General features: G+C 39.6%; 1 protein-coding gene across 2 annotated transcripts in view; it reads right to left on the bottom strand.

Moving 5' to 3' along the window:
• Window positions 1-18,492, bottom strand: part of LOC131044912 (2-C-methyl-D-erythritol 4-phosphate cytidylyltransferase, chloroplastic) — a 306,767-nt gene that overhangs the window by 245,450 nt on the left and 42,825 nt on the right. For both annotated transcript variants that reach the window (XM_057978402.2, XM_057978395.2), the window contains exon 3: window positions 14,699-14,761. In XM_057978402.2, coding sequence (XP_057834385.1) covers window positions 14,699-14,761 — 63 coding nt within the window. The remainder of the gene's footprint in view (window positions 1-14,698; window positions 14,762-18,492) is intronic.

Below are 18,492 nucleotides of genomic sequence, written 5' to 3'. Positions count from 1 at the left end.
TATCCTTAGGAGTAGCCTGAAATCTAGCGACGTAACCAACAACTTGCATAATGTCAAGTCTAGTAGCTATAACATATAATAAACTCCCTATCATAGACCTACACAAAGTTTGATTAGCATATGGAGACTCGTCATTTTTACTGAGTTTACATCCTGTCACCATAGGAGTGCTTACTAGATTGCAATCCTCCATTTTTAACCATTTTAACATTTCTCTAATATACTTTGTTTGAGAAATAAAAATACCTTTATCTGATTGATGAATTTGCAAACCAAGGAAGAATGACAACTCACCCAACATAGACATTTTGAACTCCAGCTTCATATTGGTAGCAAAAACTTGACACATCTCTTCACAATCACTACCAAAAATCAAATCATCAATATAAACTACAACAAAAAGAATATGATTACCTTCTTCCATAATATACAGATTGTTGTCCAGTATCCTTCTTCAAAATCCCTACTACTATAGGTAACTATCAAGTTTGTCATACCAAGCACGTGGGGCTTGTTTAAGGCCATAAAGAGCCTCTTTCGACTTGCAAACATAGCTTTATTTTTTGATAAAACAAACCCATCAGGCTACTCTATATAGACTTCTTCATTCAGATTACCATTGAGAACAGCAAATTTAACATCCATTTGAAAAATCTTGAAACCTTTAAAAGAAGCAAAGGCTAAGAACATTTTGATTGCTTCTAAACGTGCAACAGCAGCGAAAGTTTCATCAAAGTCAATACCTTCTACCTGTGCATAACCTTTGCACACAGTCCTGCTTTGTTTCTTACCACTTGACCATCTTCATTCAGCTTGTTTCTGTAGACCCACTTTATACCTATCACATTCTTGTCATTAGGCCTTGGTACAAGTTCCCAAGATTCACTCTTCTGAATCTGACCAAGCTCCTCTTTCATGGCTGCCACCCAATGTTTATCTTTTGTTGCCTCCTCAAAACTGTTTGGCTCAATCATGGACAGCAAAGAGATATCCTCATCTTCAAACTAATTTACATTTCTTCTTGTAGTTCTAGATTTGTCCTCTTGCAAAATCTGATTGATAGGGTGATTCTTTTGAGTTACACCGGCTGTCCCAAACTGAATATTTGAAAATGCATTATCAGGATGTGCATCTGCTGCCCCATCTTGAACACTTTCAGATGTATTTCTGACTTTCAATCTACTTTCCCAGCTTTTACATTTGAAAAAGATTGTTGAACAGCACTTTCTACTTCATCTCCTTCAGAGCTATCATCACCATTTTGCAACTTATCACATGTGTTAGTGTTTTTATGAACTTTCACATTAGCACTTTCAACAATCTTGTGTAATCTTTTCTTAAAACATTTAGAAGTTGTACTTTTGGAAGAGTATCCTAAGAAGATACCTTCATCGGCCTTGGGATCAAATTTCCCAAGATTGTCTTCATCCCTCTTAATGTAACAAGGACTACCAAAATCTCTAAAATACTTAACTGAAGCTACCTTACCTTTCCAAAGTTCATATGGTGTTTTCTTATGCTTTTCTCTAATCAGCCCTCTATTCTGAATATAAACAACAATATGGACTGCCTCTCTCCAAAAGGAATCATTCAGCTGAGACTCATTCATCATGCTACAAACCATTTCTTGTATTGATCTATTCGACCTCTAAATAACACAATTTTGTTGAGGTGTCATTGCAGCTAAGCATTGTCTCTTAATACCATGTTTCTCACAAAAGTTTATAAATTCATTAGATGTGAACTCTCCTCCATAGTCTGAACGTAAGCATTTGATTTTCAAACCCTTCTCATTTTCAACTAAGGCTTTAAAGACATAAAAATCGCACGTGCCTCAGATTTTTCGTTCAAAAATGTAACCCAAGTCATTCTCGAAAAGTCATCAATTAAGAGAATTCAATACTTCTCACCATGCAAACTTGTGGTTCTAGTAGGCCCACACAAATCAGTATGAATCAGCTCAAGAGGTTTTGTGCTTGAATGCTCCTTAGACTTGAAACTCTTCCTTGTTTGTTTGCCAAGTTGACAATCTTTACAAACCATGTTTGAAGGCTTACTCAGTTGTGGCATGTCTCTAATAGTGTAATATTCCCTCTTATTTTTTCGGTTTTCAAGCACAACAAATATTACAATGCACCCGTTAAAGTTAGGAAATATAATCTCAATGCTACTAAAAAGTAACCCTTCCCTCTTATTTTTTCGGTTTTCGAGCACAACAAATATTACAATGCACCCGTTAAAGTTAGGAAATATAATCTCAATGCTACTAAAAAGTAACCCTTCCACTTTCTGATCACCAAGAGCCCAATGTGGGAAGGTGAGAGCATACGGTGATAACGGGTTCGTCAGCTCACTAATCCGCTAGAAATTACAATGCAAATACAATACTGGGCGGCAAGTCAACCCCTTCCACTTTTCAGCGGGATGAAGAACAAGAACTTGGCGGTAAACCAACCAAGCTAACAAGACCATAACAGAACCAAATCACTCTACCGCTTATGCAGCGGGAGGACTTTTACATAAAACTATAACTCAACCGCATATTTCAGCGGGAGGACAATATCACTCAACCACTTGCTCAGTGGGAGGACAAAGCTGAATTACAAAACATACAGGCAGCTAAGCCATCCTCTTCCACTTGTTCAGCGGGAAATGCAACATAGAATGAATTTGTCAGTACTACTGAAGCAATCCTTACAAAGATAGAGATGTGAAAGAAGATAGAATGAAGTACATATCTCAAGAATTCAATAACACATTCTCGCCATAAACACTACTTGTTCTGAAATCAGATACAATGAAACGTAGAACCAGCCATCCCAAAAACCACTAAAATGCTTGTAACTCTCTCAAAACTGAATAGAATCATGCCAAACCAAATGCAAATGAAGCGTATAACATAAACAATCAAATCAATACCTTGAAACTACGACTGGAGAGCAACAACTGCGATGCACGCAACCCAAGGCAATTCTGGAAATGGCGTTTTGGCTAAATATTTCGATTTACAACCGTAAATTGGAGAGTTCTCCAAATGCCACACCAATGTAGGAGAATTATTGTCTCTCAGATATGCTTCCAACGAGCCCTGACCAAGAATGATGCACTCAACACGCAGATAGCTACGAGCAAAATACACTTCCAGCCAACACACACCAGCAACACCAAAAAACGCAGCAGCACACAACTCTTCACCAACACACCCAAAAATCACCAAATAGCTCACAACTTCGAACCACAGCTAGGAGTGATGTCTCACACTCGAAACCGGAAGGAAAGATCTAGGAGGTATTCACCCTCGAAGAAGTCTCGAGTCATTCCGACAGCATAACGATATATTTTCTCCGGATGACAAACGAGGAGCCAAACACCTGTTTATATAGCTTTTCAAGTCTGGAATTCAAATGAAATTGCCTCCAAATTCTCCTTATTCAAACTGTGTTTCATTTCATGTGGTGGACCCAAAATGGCGCCCACTTCCCAAGTCCAACAATCGTGCCTACGAAGAAGACCACGATTTTGGCATGATATAACTTTGAAGTATATCGAAAATAACGTCTCCTTATATCCATCAAATAATTCGCCTAGGCAAGACTTGGGAAAAATATCAATTTCTGCACAATTCCCCATAACATCAATCAATAATAAAATAATTAAATAATAACCTTAGGATAAGGAATAATATTTAATTAAATCACTTATAACTCCAGTACTGATTATCAATAGAATCCGGATGAGGCTGAGCAATGAGGATCACTGAATTGTGCTGGAACAGGAACAAATCCAGGACTGCCAAATATAGAATGCCCCAAACTGCCACTTACTAAAAATAGTAAGTCATGAAATAATGCTCTGAAAATCGTTATCTTCGCAACCAGAGAAAGAGCTTGGCAAGCTTAGCAACTCTGCACCATCCCGACGGCCAAACCCTAACTTACTAAAAATAGTAAGTTCACATTCCACCCCTGACAAGTTTGGTCGGAACTCCAAGGAACATGGAAACCCCTAATTCACCTTTCCACATAGCCTACGGGTCTCCGAAATAGGCCAATGGACCACTGAATGCAACATCACAAGGGGACATTACAATCCGCCCTTCCCAAAATTGCTTGTCCTCAAGCAATCGCAAGCCAAGATGTTGTAAAACCTCCTCATTCTCCCATGTAACATCCTCCACCGGTAAGTCCTTCCACTTAACCAAATACTCTCGGATGGTCCTCCTCCTCAACAATCGTTCCCTAACATCAAGGATGGCCTGAGGAACTAGCACCAATTCTCCCTCTTCATCCAAAGGAGGCAAATCGGAAGAGACTATCACATTGTGCCCAAGCGCCTTTTTGAGGCGTGACACGTGGAAGACATTATGTACTCGGCTACTCGCTGGTAGCTCCAACTCGTAAGCCACAACTCCCACTCTCCTGATGACCCTGAATGGTCCATAAAAACGTGGCTTGAGTTTTTCCGCTCCACTCTTCTTGAGAGTAGACTGTCTGAAGGGCTGAAGTCTTCGGTAGACCATATCATCAACCTCAAATGAGATCTAAATACGCTGCTGATCAGCACACAACTTCTGCCGATTTTGTGCAATTTGGAGGTTGTCCTTCAGTGCCTTCAGAATATCCTGACACTGCTGAACCATATCCCTAGCCCGAGGTGCTCTACTATCTCCAAACACCAAATCAGCAAAACTAGGGGCCTCATAACCGTAAATTGCCATGAAAGGTGACATCCTAATGGACATGTGATAAGTGGAATTGTAGCAGTCTTCACCAAGATGTAGCCATCTTACCCAGGCCTTCTGCTGCTCTGAAACATAGTTCCTCAAGTAACCCTCCAACCACTTATTTACTATCTCTATTTGTCCATCTGTCTGGGGATGGTAACTCGTGCTTGGGGTGAGCACAGTACCACGTAATCTGAAAATCTCTTGCAAGAAGGAGCTTAGGAACTTGTTGTCCCTATCACTCAAAATATTTTTAGGCAAGCCATGTAGGCTAAACACCTCATGAAAGAACAAATCAGCAACCTGAGCTGTTGTAAAAGAGCTAGTGATGGCAAAAAAATGAGCAAATTTTGTCAATCTATCTACCACCACATAGATACAATCCTTCCCACTGGCCTTTGGCAACCCAGTGATGAAATCCATAGAGACACTTTCCCATTTTTGACTGGGAATTGGCAATGGTTGCAATAAACCAGCGAGTGCTGTGTGTTCATCCTTGTTCTTCTGACAAGTATGGCATTCCCTTGTGTACTTCAAGACATCTCTCTTCAACCCTTTCCAAGAGAATCTCTCTCGGATCTACTTGTAAGTCTTGAAAAAAACTTGGTGGCTAGCAAGACGAATGTCGTGAAAAGTCTGCAATACCTTCTCCTTCGAATTCGATTCAGGTAGGAGAAGGATCCTTCCCTTATACAAAATCAATCTATCAACCAAACTATACTTTTCACCATGAAAAGTTCCTTCAACAATGCTGGTTGCAAACTGATTTTTGGCATAATCAGCAAACAATAGGTCCCTCCAATCAGCAGAGAGCTCACATATAGAGCTTAGATGGGGTCTCCGTGAAAGGGCATCAGCCACTATGTTGTTCTTCCCTTTCACATACTCGATGTCGAAGTCATAAGCCTGAAGCTTACTAACCCACTTATGTTGCCTTTCATTCAAATCTTTCTGGTGCATGAAATGCTTGAGACTGTTATGATCAATCTTAACAACGAACCTACTTCCCACCAGATACTGCTTGAATTTCGCAAGGGCATGCATTATGGCAAGCATCTCCTTGTCATAGATTGAATATCGCCTTTCAGGCCCTCTCAGCTTCCTACTTTCAAAGACAATAGGATGCTTGTCTTGCATAAGAACTACACCAACACCTTCTCCTGATGCATCACATTGCAGTTCAAAAGGCTTGGTGAAATCTGGTAAGGCCAAAACTGGGCATGAGCTCATGATTTCCTTAAACTGATCAAACATTGTTTGTGCCTTTGCAGACCACTCAAAGGCTCCTTTCTTAGTGAGATTTGTGAGGGGGGCAGCCAACTGAGAATAACCCTTCACAAACCTTCTGTAAAAACTACATAGACCCAAGAATCCTTTCAAATGAGTTATGTTCTCAGGTGGTGGCCAATCAAGGATAGCTCTAATCTTTTCGGGATCCACCTTCACACCCTTTGCACTGATGATGTGCCCCAAATAGAGCAACTCCCTCATTCCCAACTCACACTTAGATTCTTTGGCAAACAATGATTCAGACTCCCGAATGCTAAGAATTTCATCTAAGTGTTGTAAGTGCTCCTTCCAAGACTTGTTGAAGATGAGAATGTCATCGAAGAATATGAGCACAAACTTCCTCAATTGCTTCTGAAAGATCTTGTTCATGCAGGACTGAAATGTGGCTGGAGCATTAGTCAAACCAAACGGCATGACTAGAAATTCGAAATGCACAAAGTGGCATCTGAAAGCAGTCTTCTGAACATCAGAAGCCCTCATTCGGATTTGATGGTAGCCCGATCTGAGGTCTATCTTGGAGAAATACACGGCACCATGCAGCTCATCAATGAGTTCATCAATCCTCGGAATGGGGTACCGATTCTTGATGGTTTTTTTATTTAAGGCTCAGTAATCCACGCACATACGCATGGTCCCATCCTTCTTCTTCACCAATACAACAGTCGAAGCAAAGGGGCTCTTGCTTGGCCTAATGTAACCCATCTCTAGAAGCTCCTTAATGGCTTTCTCAATCTCGTCCTTCTGCTTCTTTGGGTAACGGTAAAGAGTAATCATTATAGGCTTAGTACCCTCTTCCAACTCAATGATGTGTTCAGTACCATGCTCAGGCGGCCTACCCGGGGGTGGAGTCTCAAACACCTTGCTCCTCTTTGAAATCAAAGCCTGAATGTCTTTAGGATAGATTCTCCTTTCTTCAAATGAGTGGGATGGCATGACCATACACTCAAGAGATCTTCTAAGTGGCGGATTTCCAAAGAGCTTGAATATCAGTAGTGTAGCTTCCCTTATCTTCTAATGGGCTTGATGGCATTAACACACATTCTACTGCCCACTCTACTTGGTTATGACGGATCAGCCTCTCCATCCTCTTCAAGGATACAATCTGAGGACCCCCATTAGACATCCCTCGCAAAACCACCTTCTTCCCTTCAGTCATGAACTTTAACTCCATGGTTTGCAAGTAAAGAGTGATCTCACCAAGAGATCGTAGCCACTGAATGCCGAGGACCACATCATCAGTCCCTCCAATATTGACAACATAGAAGTCATCCTTGACTTCATAATTACCAAGCTTCATTGACATGTTCGACACCATCCGTTTACAACAACTTGTTGATCCATCAGCCACCATGACCTTGAAGTCTTCAACATCATTAGTGATAAGACCTCTCTTGGCAACAATCCTAGCGTCAATGAAGTTGTGAGTTGCTCCGGTATCAATTAGAGCAACAAGTCGGTGCTCTCCCAATGCTCCTCAAACTCTGAAGGATTCATTCTTGTGGAAGCTAGAGAGTTGGGCAACTATACCCTTATCATCTTGATCACTTTCAAGCCCTTCTGGAACCTCTTCATACTCACTTTCCTCCGAATCAAGTTGTTGTTCCTGAATTTTCAGAATCTGATCCATCAGCTGAATATGCTTCCATTTGTTGAGCATTACCCTTTACATGAAATAACACAAATTCTTCATTTGAAGTTCTTGACGGAGCTCATCATCCATCCGGGGAGAGAACTTCTTAGGCTGATTAGAAAATTTCTTCTTGTCTTTACGGAATGGGAAAGGCTTTGACTAAAATTTAGACTTAGGGGCAGCCAACTCCATGCTTCTAGCCTTCTTGATTGCATCAGCCAAGGTGGGTGGATCAAAGGCTTTTACCCAACCTCTCAATGGTTCGTCAAGTCCTTCAGTGAATAGGACCACAAGTCTTTTCTCCGAGATACTACTAACCATAATTGAAAGACTTTGAAATTCAGTTATGAAGGTGTCCACAGAATCCTGTTGTTTGAGTTGTGCTAGCTCTCTAAACTTCACCTCTGGATCCTTGGTATCAAATCTTTCTATCAACGTGTTGGTGAATTCAGCATACATATGGATCAAGTTGTGACCAAGGGTGATCAACCCATGGTACCACCATTTGTGAGCAGCTCCATCTAGGTGCAAGGTGGCGAACTTGATAGCCTCTTCTTTGAGCATAGGTCTCAAGGACAAGTAGTTGTCCAACTTCTGCACCCAAGCTTTAACCGTGCTCACACTGCTTCCATCGAAGTGTGCTAGAGTGACCTTCCCAAGGGCCTGTTGAAAATCTCTGGGAGTGCAGTAACGATTATCATATCTCCCATCCCTTCTATTCTTTTGATTCATGTACAGGTCAAGAGACATAGCATTTCGAATCTCTTGGGGAAACGTTGCATACTCCACAAAGCTGGCCTGAATCTCCTCAGCTACAGGAACTTCCACTTCAGGAGGTGGTGTTTCCCTTGGAAGGAAAACAAGTTGCAATGGCCTAGTCAACGATCCAACAGGCATTCCATTACTATTGCTGCCATTGTTGCTGCCATTTCCATTACCATCGGAGTTGTTGGAAGTGTTGACATTATTACCACTTATATTCTGATTTGGATCTTGATTATGCCCTCCTCCAGCACTCTGCCTAAAGGTGGCTATCATATGGGACATCATGTCCATCATAGTGTCAAATTTCTTCTCTATTTTCTCTACAGCCATAGCTGTTTCATTATATCTAAATAGTCTTTCCCCCATTGAATCTGTCAAGTCCACTAAATCAACTTCCTTATCTTTGTTTCTCAAGACTTCTAAAAAAGTCTCTTCAAAAGGCACTGCAAGAATCTGATATTGTTGGCATCTTTGTTTTGTGTTGTAGTAGCGGACGTCTCTGTCACTCATGGAGAACTTTGTTTACCCTCACTTCACAGGCTGGCAGGAAAAACCAGCTCTGATACCACTGAAATATTCCCTCTTATTTTTTCAGTTTTTGAGCACAACAAATATTACAATGCACCCGTTAAAGTTAGGAAATATAATCCCAATGCTACTGAAAAGTAACCCTTCCGCTTTCTGATCACCAAGAGCCCAATGTGGGAAGGTGAGAGCATACGGTGATAAGGGGTTCATTAGCTCACTAATCCGCTGGAAATTACAATGCAAATACAATACTAGGCGGCAAGTCAACCCCTTCCACTTTTCAGTGGGATGAAGAACAAGAACTTGGCGATAAACCAGCCAAGGTAACAAGAGCATAACAGAACCAAATCACTCTACCGCTTATGCAACGGGAGGACTTTTACATAAAACTATCACTCAACCGCATATTTCAGTTGGAGGACAATATCACTCAACCACTTGCTCAGTGGGAGGGCAAAGTTGAATTACAAAACATGCAGGCGGCTACACCATCCTCTTCCACTTGTTCAGAGGGAAATGCAGCATAGAATGAATTGGTCAGTACTACTGAAGCAATTCTTAGAAAGATAGAGATGTGAAAGAAGATAGAATAAAGTACATATCTCAAGAATTCAATAAAACATTCTCGCCATAAACACTACTTGTTCTGAAATCAGATACAATGAAATGCAGAACCAGCCATCCCAAAAACCACTAAAATGCTTGTAGCTCTGTCAAAACTGAATGGAATCATGCCAAACCAAATGCAAATGAAGCGTATAACATAAACAATCAAATCAATACCTTGAAACTGGGACTGGAGAGCAACAACTGCGATGCACGCAACCCAAGGCAATTCTGGAAATGGCGTTTTGGCTGAATATTTCGATTTGTAACTGTAAATTTGGGGAGGCACACCAATGTAGGAGAATTATTGTCTCTCCGATATGCTTCCAACAAGCCCTCACCCAGAATTATGCACTCAACACGCAGATAGCTACGAGCAAAATACACTTCCAGCCAACACACACTAGCAACACCAAAAAACGCAGCAACACACAACTCTTCACCAACACACCAAAAAAATCACCAAATAGCTCACAACTTCGAACCACAGCTAGGAGTAATGTCTCACACTCGAAACCGGAAGGAAAGATCTAGGAGGTATTCACCCTCGAAGACGTCTGGAGTCATTCCGACAGCATAACAATATATTTTCTCCGGGTGACAAATGAGGACCCAAACACCTGTTTATATAGCTTTTCAAGTCTGGAATTCAAATAAAATTGCCTCCAAATTCTCCTCATTCAAATTGTGTTTCATTTCATGTGGTGGACCCAAAATGGCGCCCACTTCCCAAGTCCAAAAATCGCACCTAGGAAGAAGACCACAATTTTGGCATGATAAAACTTTGAAGTATATCGAAAATAAAGTCTCCTTATATCCATCAAATAATTCGCCTAGGCAAGACTTGGGAAAAATATCAATTTCTGCACAATTCCCCATAACATTAATCAGTAATAAAATAATTAAATAATAACCTTAGGATAAGGAATAATATTTAATTAAATCGCTTATAACTCCAGTACTGATTATCAATAGAATCCGGATGAGGCTGAGCAATGAGGATCACTGAATTGTGCTGGAACAGGACCAAATCCAGGACTGCCAAATATAGAATGCCCCAAACTGCCACTTACTAAAAATAGTAAGTCATGAAATAATGCTCTGAAAATCGTTATCTTCGCAACCAGAGAAAGAGCTTGGCGAGCTTAGCAACTCTGCACCATCCCGACGGCCAAACCCTAACTTACTAAAAATAGTAAGTTCACATTCCACCCCTGACAAGTTTGGTCGGAACTCCAAGGAACATGGGAACCCTTAATTCACCTTTCCACATAGTCTACGGGTCTCTGGAATAGGCCAATGGACCACTGAATGCAACATCACAAGTATGGGGACATTACAAATAGCTTCCTTTCTACTGATCTAAACCAAACTATCGAAGTTCATGTGTCCCAACCTCCTGAACCATAGCCAAGTTTCATCCAGCTGATTCAAACAACATTTTTCACTCTTGACATCATCGAGAATGTACAAATTGTCAACTACCCTACTTGCACCAATAATATGTTTACCATCTTTACTAATTTCACAATAATCTGAGTTGAAAACCAAACTATGTCCTAGATCACATATTTGACTCACACTCAATAAGTTGTGTTTTAGACCTTCAACATATAAAACATTCTCAATTTTTGTCTCACCATCATTCAAAAACAGTGTGCCTTTACCTGCCACTTTGGCTGATGAGTTACCACAAAATCTCACCTTGCCTCCATTTGTCTTTTTGAGAGTAACAAACTTACTTTTATCTCTAGTCATATGCCTAGAGCAACCACTGTCAACATACCATGTGTCCTTTTCATTTTGCGCAAGAAAGCCTATTTGCCCAATAAAGAATTCCACTGGGACTTCCTTCTCCTTCTTCCTCCAAACTTTAGTACCCTCCTTTGCTTTGTCCTCTGTATCAACCTTCTTAGAGAAATCTGCCATGCCACTTTTGCAAGCTTTTGCAGTGTGACTGAATTTATTACATTTATAACATATAGCATTATAATTTCTTGGAGAAGAAAAAGAATTCCTATTCATGAATCTGAAATCATTTCTTGCAAACATTCTACAATTGATTGTTTTGTGTCCAAAGTAATTGCAAGAGAAACAATAATTATAAAAGAACGAATTCTTAAACCTAGTCATATGTGCTTTCCTTGAGATGGGACGCCTTTTGAAAGCAGTATTTCTGACATTTGAAGGGGAGTCCTTTGTGCTGTTATCATTGTTCTTCTGTTGTTCTTCTGCTGTTCTTCTTTTGTTGACTTGTAACTTTGACCTTCTTCAAGTCCAACTCCACCTTTATCAGTAGAATGTGTTTGGGAGTCAATAATCTTGTCCATGGACATGAAGCTTTTACCATCTATTTTCTCATGATTCAGTTGTGTCAAAGATTTGTCCAACTTCAACTTCAAGTCTCTCAGTTTTCTTCTTTAAGCTTGAGCTGACTTATAATTTCTTCTTCAGTTTTCTTTGCTTCTTCAATATGAATCTTCAAATCAATTATCAATTTCTTTGCATCCAAGGCTTCAAATGACTTGTTCTTTTCTTTATTTCCTTCTTGTAGCAGTAACTTCAAGTTCTGATTTTTCTCTTTAAGCCTCTTGATTTCACTCAGAGCACTTACTATCTCTTGTTCAAGATCCACTTCTCCTTCTCCTTCATCAAAATAATTTTCATCTTCTTGATTATCAATATTAGTTTCCTCTAGGGCCATGAATAAAATCTCATCATTTAAGGATTTCTCATCATTATCATCTGATGAATAGTTTTCCTGCTTAGAATGGAGACTCTTTTTGAAATTCTAAATCTTCTTTTCCTTTCCCTTGTATTACTTTTTGTTGAACTTAGACTTCTTTTCATAGCTGTTGTCCTCACTTTTCTCATATGGACATTTGGCTGCAAAATGTCCTACCTTGCCATAGTTTTAACACTTGAAAGGCAGCTTGCCTTTATATCCCTTTTTAACTTTCTTATGAAGTGTGCCTCTCCAAAGTCAGATTCTCCATCAGAACTATCACTTGACACACGTTACTTATATTTACTTTTCTTTGAAGCTTTAAAGGTTGTTTCCCTTTTGGATGAAGAATCAAAATTTGTCCTCATCAAATAGGCTGTTAAAATTCCATGAAGTTTGTCAACAATCATCTTGTCAAGATCAGCCACCTCTTCAATTCTTGAAACTTTTGCATCAAATCTGAAAGGTAAAGACCTTAAGATTTTTTGAACTACAACATTATCTTCAACCTTTTCAACTAGGCCCTTCAAAAGTTTACAGCTCCATCAACTCGCAAAAAGTAAGCAGCAACGTTTTTTTTTTCCTACATCCTAAGACTTTCAAACTACATCCTATGAGTCTAAAGTTTGGCTTTCTTAACTTTGTCATCTCTTTCATATGTATTTTGGAGTTTCACCCACATGTCATGAGCTATATCACAATGCATGACTTTCACAAATTGGGTCTCTAATAAACCACATAAGATTGCATTCATGGCTTTTGCATTGCTTTCAAAACCCCTCTTCCCATCAGCATCTGTTATAGGATTTGGAGGGATTGTGTAACCGGATAATACATTGTTCCAAACATCGAAACCAAGAGATAAGATAGTCTCGCATTCAAACACACCAGAATGCATAATTAGAGCCATTGAATAAGGGTGCTCAGTTTGTAGCAAGACCTTCAAGGGCACTCATGTGTGCTATCATGATCAACCTACAAGCTTTTAAGCTCTATTTATGAAGGTATCTTGTTCTCATACCAATTGAAAAGAACACAAAAAATATTGAAACGTGGGTGTGAATCAGAATTTTAACCTTTTTAAAAATGGAACCACATAAAACATAGAATAGGAAACAGCAAAACACAAACTCCAGAATTTCCTATGGAAAACCCTTTCGAGTAAAAAACCACAACACAAAAGAATGTTATTAACTGAAATTGGGCACCAACCCAGATTACAAATTAGCACCAACTCACAGAGAACACCAACTCTGATTCTCTAAGGCACCAAACTCAAATTGAGCACCAACTCACAGACTCTGAAAATAAACTTGAATCTTAGACAAACTTGGACAAATGAACTTCAAACCTTTCATTTCTGCACATACACCTATGGCAGTGATAAAATCAACTCTAAATGTTCATTGAGCTTCAGACTTCATCTGTCATACTAGAACAACATACAATCTTCATACAATAACTTCCAATTCGAGGTTCCTCCTTATCGTTGTAGCTTGTTGACTACCTTTTTACTGCAACTCTATCACCTTCATCCGCCTTTTTCTGTTTTAGCCACACCCCCAGTCTTTTCAATCCACGAAATCTTTTTTTCGACTATAGGCTTCACTCTGTATGTCAACTGCCTCTAGCAATTTCACAACAATGTCTCTCATCAATTTTTCGGTACAGTTTTCCTTCAATATCACTAGTGATTTTTCAGCATAACCAAACTAAAACCGCAACCCCTCTCTTCAACACGCCTCACAACTTCACCCACTCAAGTTCATTACAGACTCATAACACTGCACGTACATAAAGACTCACCACTCTCAAGAAAAACTTCAATTAATTTGTTTAAACTGCCCATGCCTCCTCACAGGCATATTTCCCAGCCACCACATATTCCTTGCCATGTTCAATCTATAACAGATGTTGTATTACGACCCACTCCTTTGCATATCTGTTACACAATACCAACCCAGCTCATGATATCTTTTTTAAAATCATGCCGCCATTATAATGATTTTATTCATAATGAAAACAATAACCTTTCACGGTTAACAAGCTAAAATAGCAAAGGAAATCTGCACACTATATAACATGTTGAATCCTCAATTTTAGCATCTTTTCCCCTAGAATGTTCAAGTTTCCCAATATGTAAAAATCAGAATGATTCCTCGCAATTCATATACAATGGCCTTTAGAGGTGAATTTGAATGCAATTTGTATTAGATTTTCTCTTTAGACCCCACACTAACAACATTGTTTCCTTCAAACGCTATGAGGTATAGAACTTGAACAAAAAACTCCTATTGATGCAATTGCTTCATAATATTACCACTGGTATCTATATGAAAAATTAAACCTTTTCAAAAGCTATAGATGTAATAGTTGAAATTCCATATACAACCAACAGCAACTAAAAGATACTTTATAAGTTTATACTCACCCCCATTCGCTTTCCTCTACCTCCAGCTAGTAAAATAACAGAGACGCTTTCTTTTGGTACATCCTGACAAAACATCCAAAGTCAAACATCAAAAAACGAATTCATTAACCAAACTGAAAACAAAACATAACTTAATGAAAGATGTGATTTCAAAAGAAAATCAATAGAAACCTAAATCTGTAAAAGCCTTTCCCTAGAAAAGTTGTTTTTGCAACAAGAAAGACTACAAGAACCATTTTCAGCTTTAACATGCAAATCCTACCATATTCTGGCACTCGCAGCACTTAGTGGTAAGTTTCTTACTCTATCTAGTTTGCCTGATTCACAAGTCATTTATTTGGTTTACCCAGGCAAGCCACCAAGCAGAAATTTGTGTGTAATACAAAGGTATCAGACTACTATAGGAAGATCCTACAAGTCAAATGTAAAACCAATACCTTCATGTAGTTTGTTTATAGGTTAGCATCTTAGACTACATTTGTAACATCAAAGTTCTTATGAGATCAAACTCTTAAAAGCTCCAACCATGCACAAATAAGTTCCTTGATGGTTTGTAATAGGACAAGAATTCTACTGTCAATAATAAGATTGAATTGTCTCAGATTCATGCAGCCTCTGATTTAGCTTGCGGTGTGACCAAATCTTCCTTGAATCCTCACATTACAGAACTGTTGTGACCATTTCACACATCGCCCCATCGCAAATGGGGACCCCCTCTTTTTGCTTGTTTTTCGCTTGTTTTCGCTTTCGTTTTTAGGGTTTTGTTAGTCAGTTAGTTGTCTGGATTTAGGGCTAAGCCTTAGGGTTTTAAATTTTGCCTTTTCAAGCCAAAATCCAGTCATTTTTGAGAGCTTTTGAGCTTTCTTTTCTAGAATGCAAATTTTGAATGCAATGATTTCGCCAAAATGGTCTAATTTTCAATTGGAATGTTCATGCAGAGCTTAAACTTGTCTAAGTGTTGACCGTCAATATGAATTTTTGTCTGATTGAATGTTTTGACCAAATTTTGTCTTTTTTGAATTTTGATCCTAGGTATTGGAATTGATTTGTTTTCGCCTCGTGAAGTGTTAAAATGTGAAAAATCTTGTTATTTTGGCCTATAGGAGCAAAATCGCTCCTGTCCCTCAGTGAAGGACGGGAGCTCATTTTCAAATATCTCATCATCCTTGCAGAGTCCGGACAAATTTTACGTTTGAAGTGGTAGAGAACGACAAGATCTTTCATTTGAATAGAAATTGAAGATTTTTATGAGCACAGAAATGCCTCCAGGAGGAAAATCGCCCCTGTCCCTCAGTGAAGGACCGGAGCTACAATTCAAATTTCGCCCTGTCCTTGCAAGATTTTGAAAACTTAATGATTTGAGGACGTCCGAAGGAAGATACTTTGCCAAATGAATATAATTTGAGATGCAAAAAACGAAGGAAAATGACCTATATTGACTAAATCGCTCCTGTCCCTCTCCAAGGGACCAGGGCGAGGTACCTTGTAGCTCTCGTCCCTCTCCCAGGGACCAGAGCGATTTCCTTCATTTTGCAAAATCCAGACAAGGGTCAAGGCAAGTTTACGTTCAAAAACAAGGGAAAACATGAGATGAGCGCATTGAATATAAATTGAAGATTTTTGGGACGTCCATACCAGTGTTAAATGCCTAGTTCGCTCCTGTCCCTCAGGAAGGGACCAGAGCGATTTTTGATATAACTGCCTTTTTTGCAAAATTACAAACAATGTCAAGGCATGGGCGGATAGAGTAAAGAAGGACGAATCCGTTGAATATAAACTTAGCGCATGGCAAAGTGAGATGAAAGCCACAAGGGAAGGATCGCTCCTGTCCCTCTCCAAGGGACCAGGGCGATACAAGGGTGATGATGCGTCCCTCCAAAGTTCAAGGTCGTCCCTCCAAGGTTCAAGGCCGATCCAAGCCAGGACGAAGGATGGCGAGGACATTTCAAGGCATTTCCATCAAGCGCAACGTTGCAAAAGTCATCACATGGAAGGATTCGCACTCTAAAGACCTAGATCGCTCCTGTCCCTCTCCAAGGGACCAGAGCGATATCTACATAATGGCGTAAATTTCAAAAGGCAAACAAGTTTCAAGTTACCAAGAGGGTCGAAAGGACATCATTCCACGCATTGAAGATAATTGTAAGTTGAAATAAACAAGAACAAGCTCATTATGATGAACTTCGCTCCTGTCCCTCAGGAAGGGACTAGAGCGATATTGATATATTAGATTAATCCATGCAAGATTTACGTAAAGACAAAGATACACAAGGTTACATATGCTCCAGGACATTATTTGAAGATAATTTGCAAAAGTTTTAAACGTCCAAACATTGCTAATCGAGGTAAAAGTCTCCCATCGCTCCTGTCCTTTGGACAAGGACCAAGGCGATACTATTAAAACACCCCCGTTCCTTCAAAGATCAAGGCGAGGCGAGGTTAGGAAGTGCGAAGGACGACATTTGGAGGACATTGCAAAGAGGATCGAAGTTTAAAAGTCGCCAAGATCAAGGAGAAATAATGGATCGCTCCTGTCCCTCTCAAAGGGACAAGGGCGATGGTCCCTTTAATGCATCCAAACACATGATAAAAGCGAATGGGAATAAGCGCAAAGGACACAAGCAATGATATTTCGAAGGTCAAAGATACAAGGTGAACGTGAAGACATGGAGATCGCTCCTGTCCCTCTCCAAGGGACAAGGGCGATGTTAGACAAAACACATGATATTCTTTGAAAATCAAGGACGCACAGGGTTTTAAATGACATTCAAAAGATGATGCAAGGAAAGGATCGTACCAAAATGAAGAATTTCAAGCAAAAACATGGAGATCGCTCCTGTCCCTCTCCAAGGGACCAGGGCGATAATGGTCATGGGATGCACTTGCTCGCACAAGGAAGAAATTCAAGTTCGAAGGACCACCAAATGATCGATTTGGGACGTGGAAATGAAGGGGTTGAATGTTGAAAACGCAAGAATCTGGACCAAAATCATGGATCGCTCCTGTCCCTCTTCAAGGGACCAGAGCGATGAGGTACGTCCCTTTATTTTCATATTTTTGGCGCCAAATTAAACAATTCAAATTTTCTTTAAATGCTAAATCAATTTAAAAAATTGAAAATCCATTTTTTATTGGCATTTAATATGGCGTTAACATTTATTAATTATTTTTGCCTTATTTAAAAATCGAAATTTGCAATTTAAAAAACGCAAGGCATTAATAATTAATTATTTAATTAATAAAAAATCGATTTGAGCGCTCATGTATGGAGGTCGGCCTTGTCATTTCATTGCAAATCATTTAAAAAATGGTTTTATTTTTATTAAGTCGGCCTAAGGGGTAAAAGGATGCAAGCGCTATATAAGGGGGGTGGAATTATCATTTTCTACATCATTATTTTACCTTCCTTCATGCGAGTTGACAAGAGGCGAATGTAGTGCGAGTTTCATTTATCCAAGGTGGCGAAGACACTCCAAAGGTGGTGCGAATTGCATCGAAGACCAAGGGTGGCGCGCTTAGACATTCCAAAGGTGGTGCGACTTCAAACCAAAGGTGGCGTAGACATTCCCAAGGTGGTGTGAGGCGTGCGAAGTGTGTTTGAAGAGGTGCGAATTGCATTAAAGATCAAAGGAGGTGCGAATTTGAAGATCCATCCAAGACCACGCCTAAGGCGAATTTGCTAAGGACTTGGTGATTTATTTGTGCGAAATTGAAGATCACATTCTCTCCAGAGGTGGCGAAATCAAATTTGAGGGGTTCATATTGAAGATTATCTTTATACCTCAATTTTGCCT

This window comes from Cryptomeria japonica, chromosome 3, assembly GCF_030272615.1.
Source record: "Cryptomeria japonica chromosome 3, Sugi_1.0, whole genome shotgun sequence".
In the NCBI taxonomy this organism is placed as follows: domain Eukaryota; kingdom Viridiplantae; phylum Streptophyta; class Pinopsida; order Cupressales; family Cupressaceae; genus Cryptomeria; species Cryptomeria japonica.
Note: the sequence above shows the minus strand (reverse complement) of the source record. Positions and strands in the feature narration are given on the sequence as shown.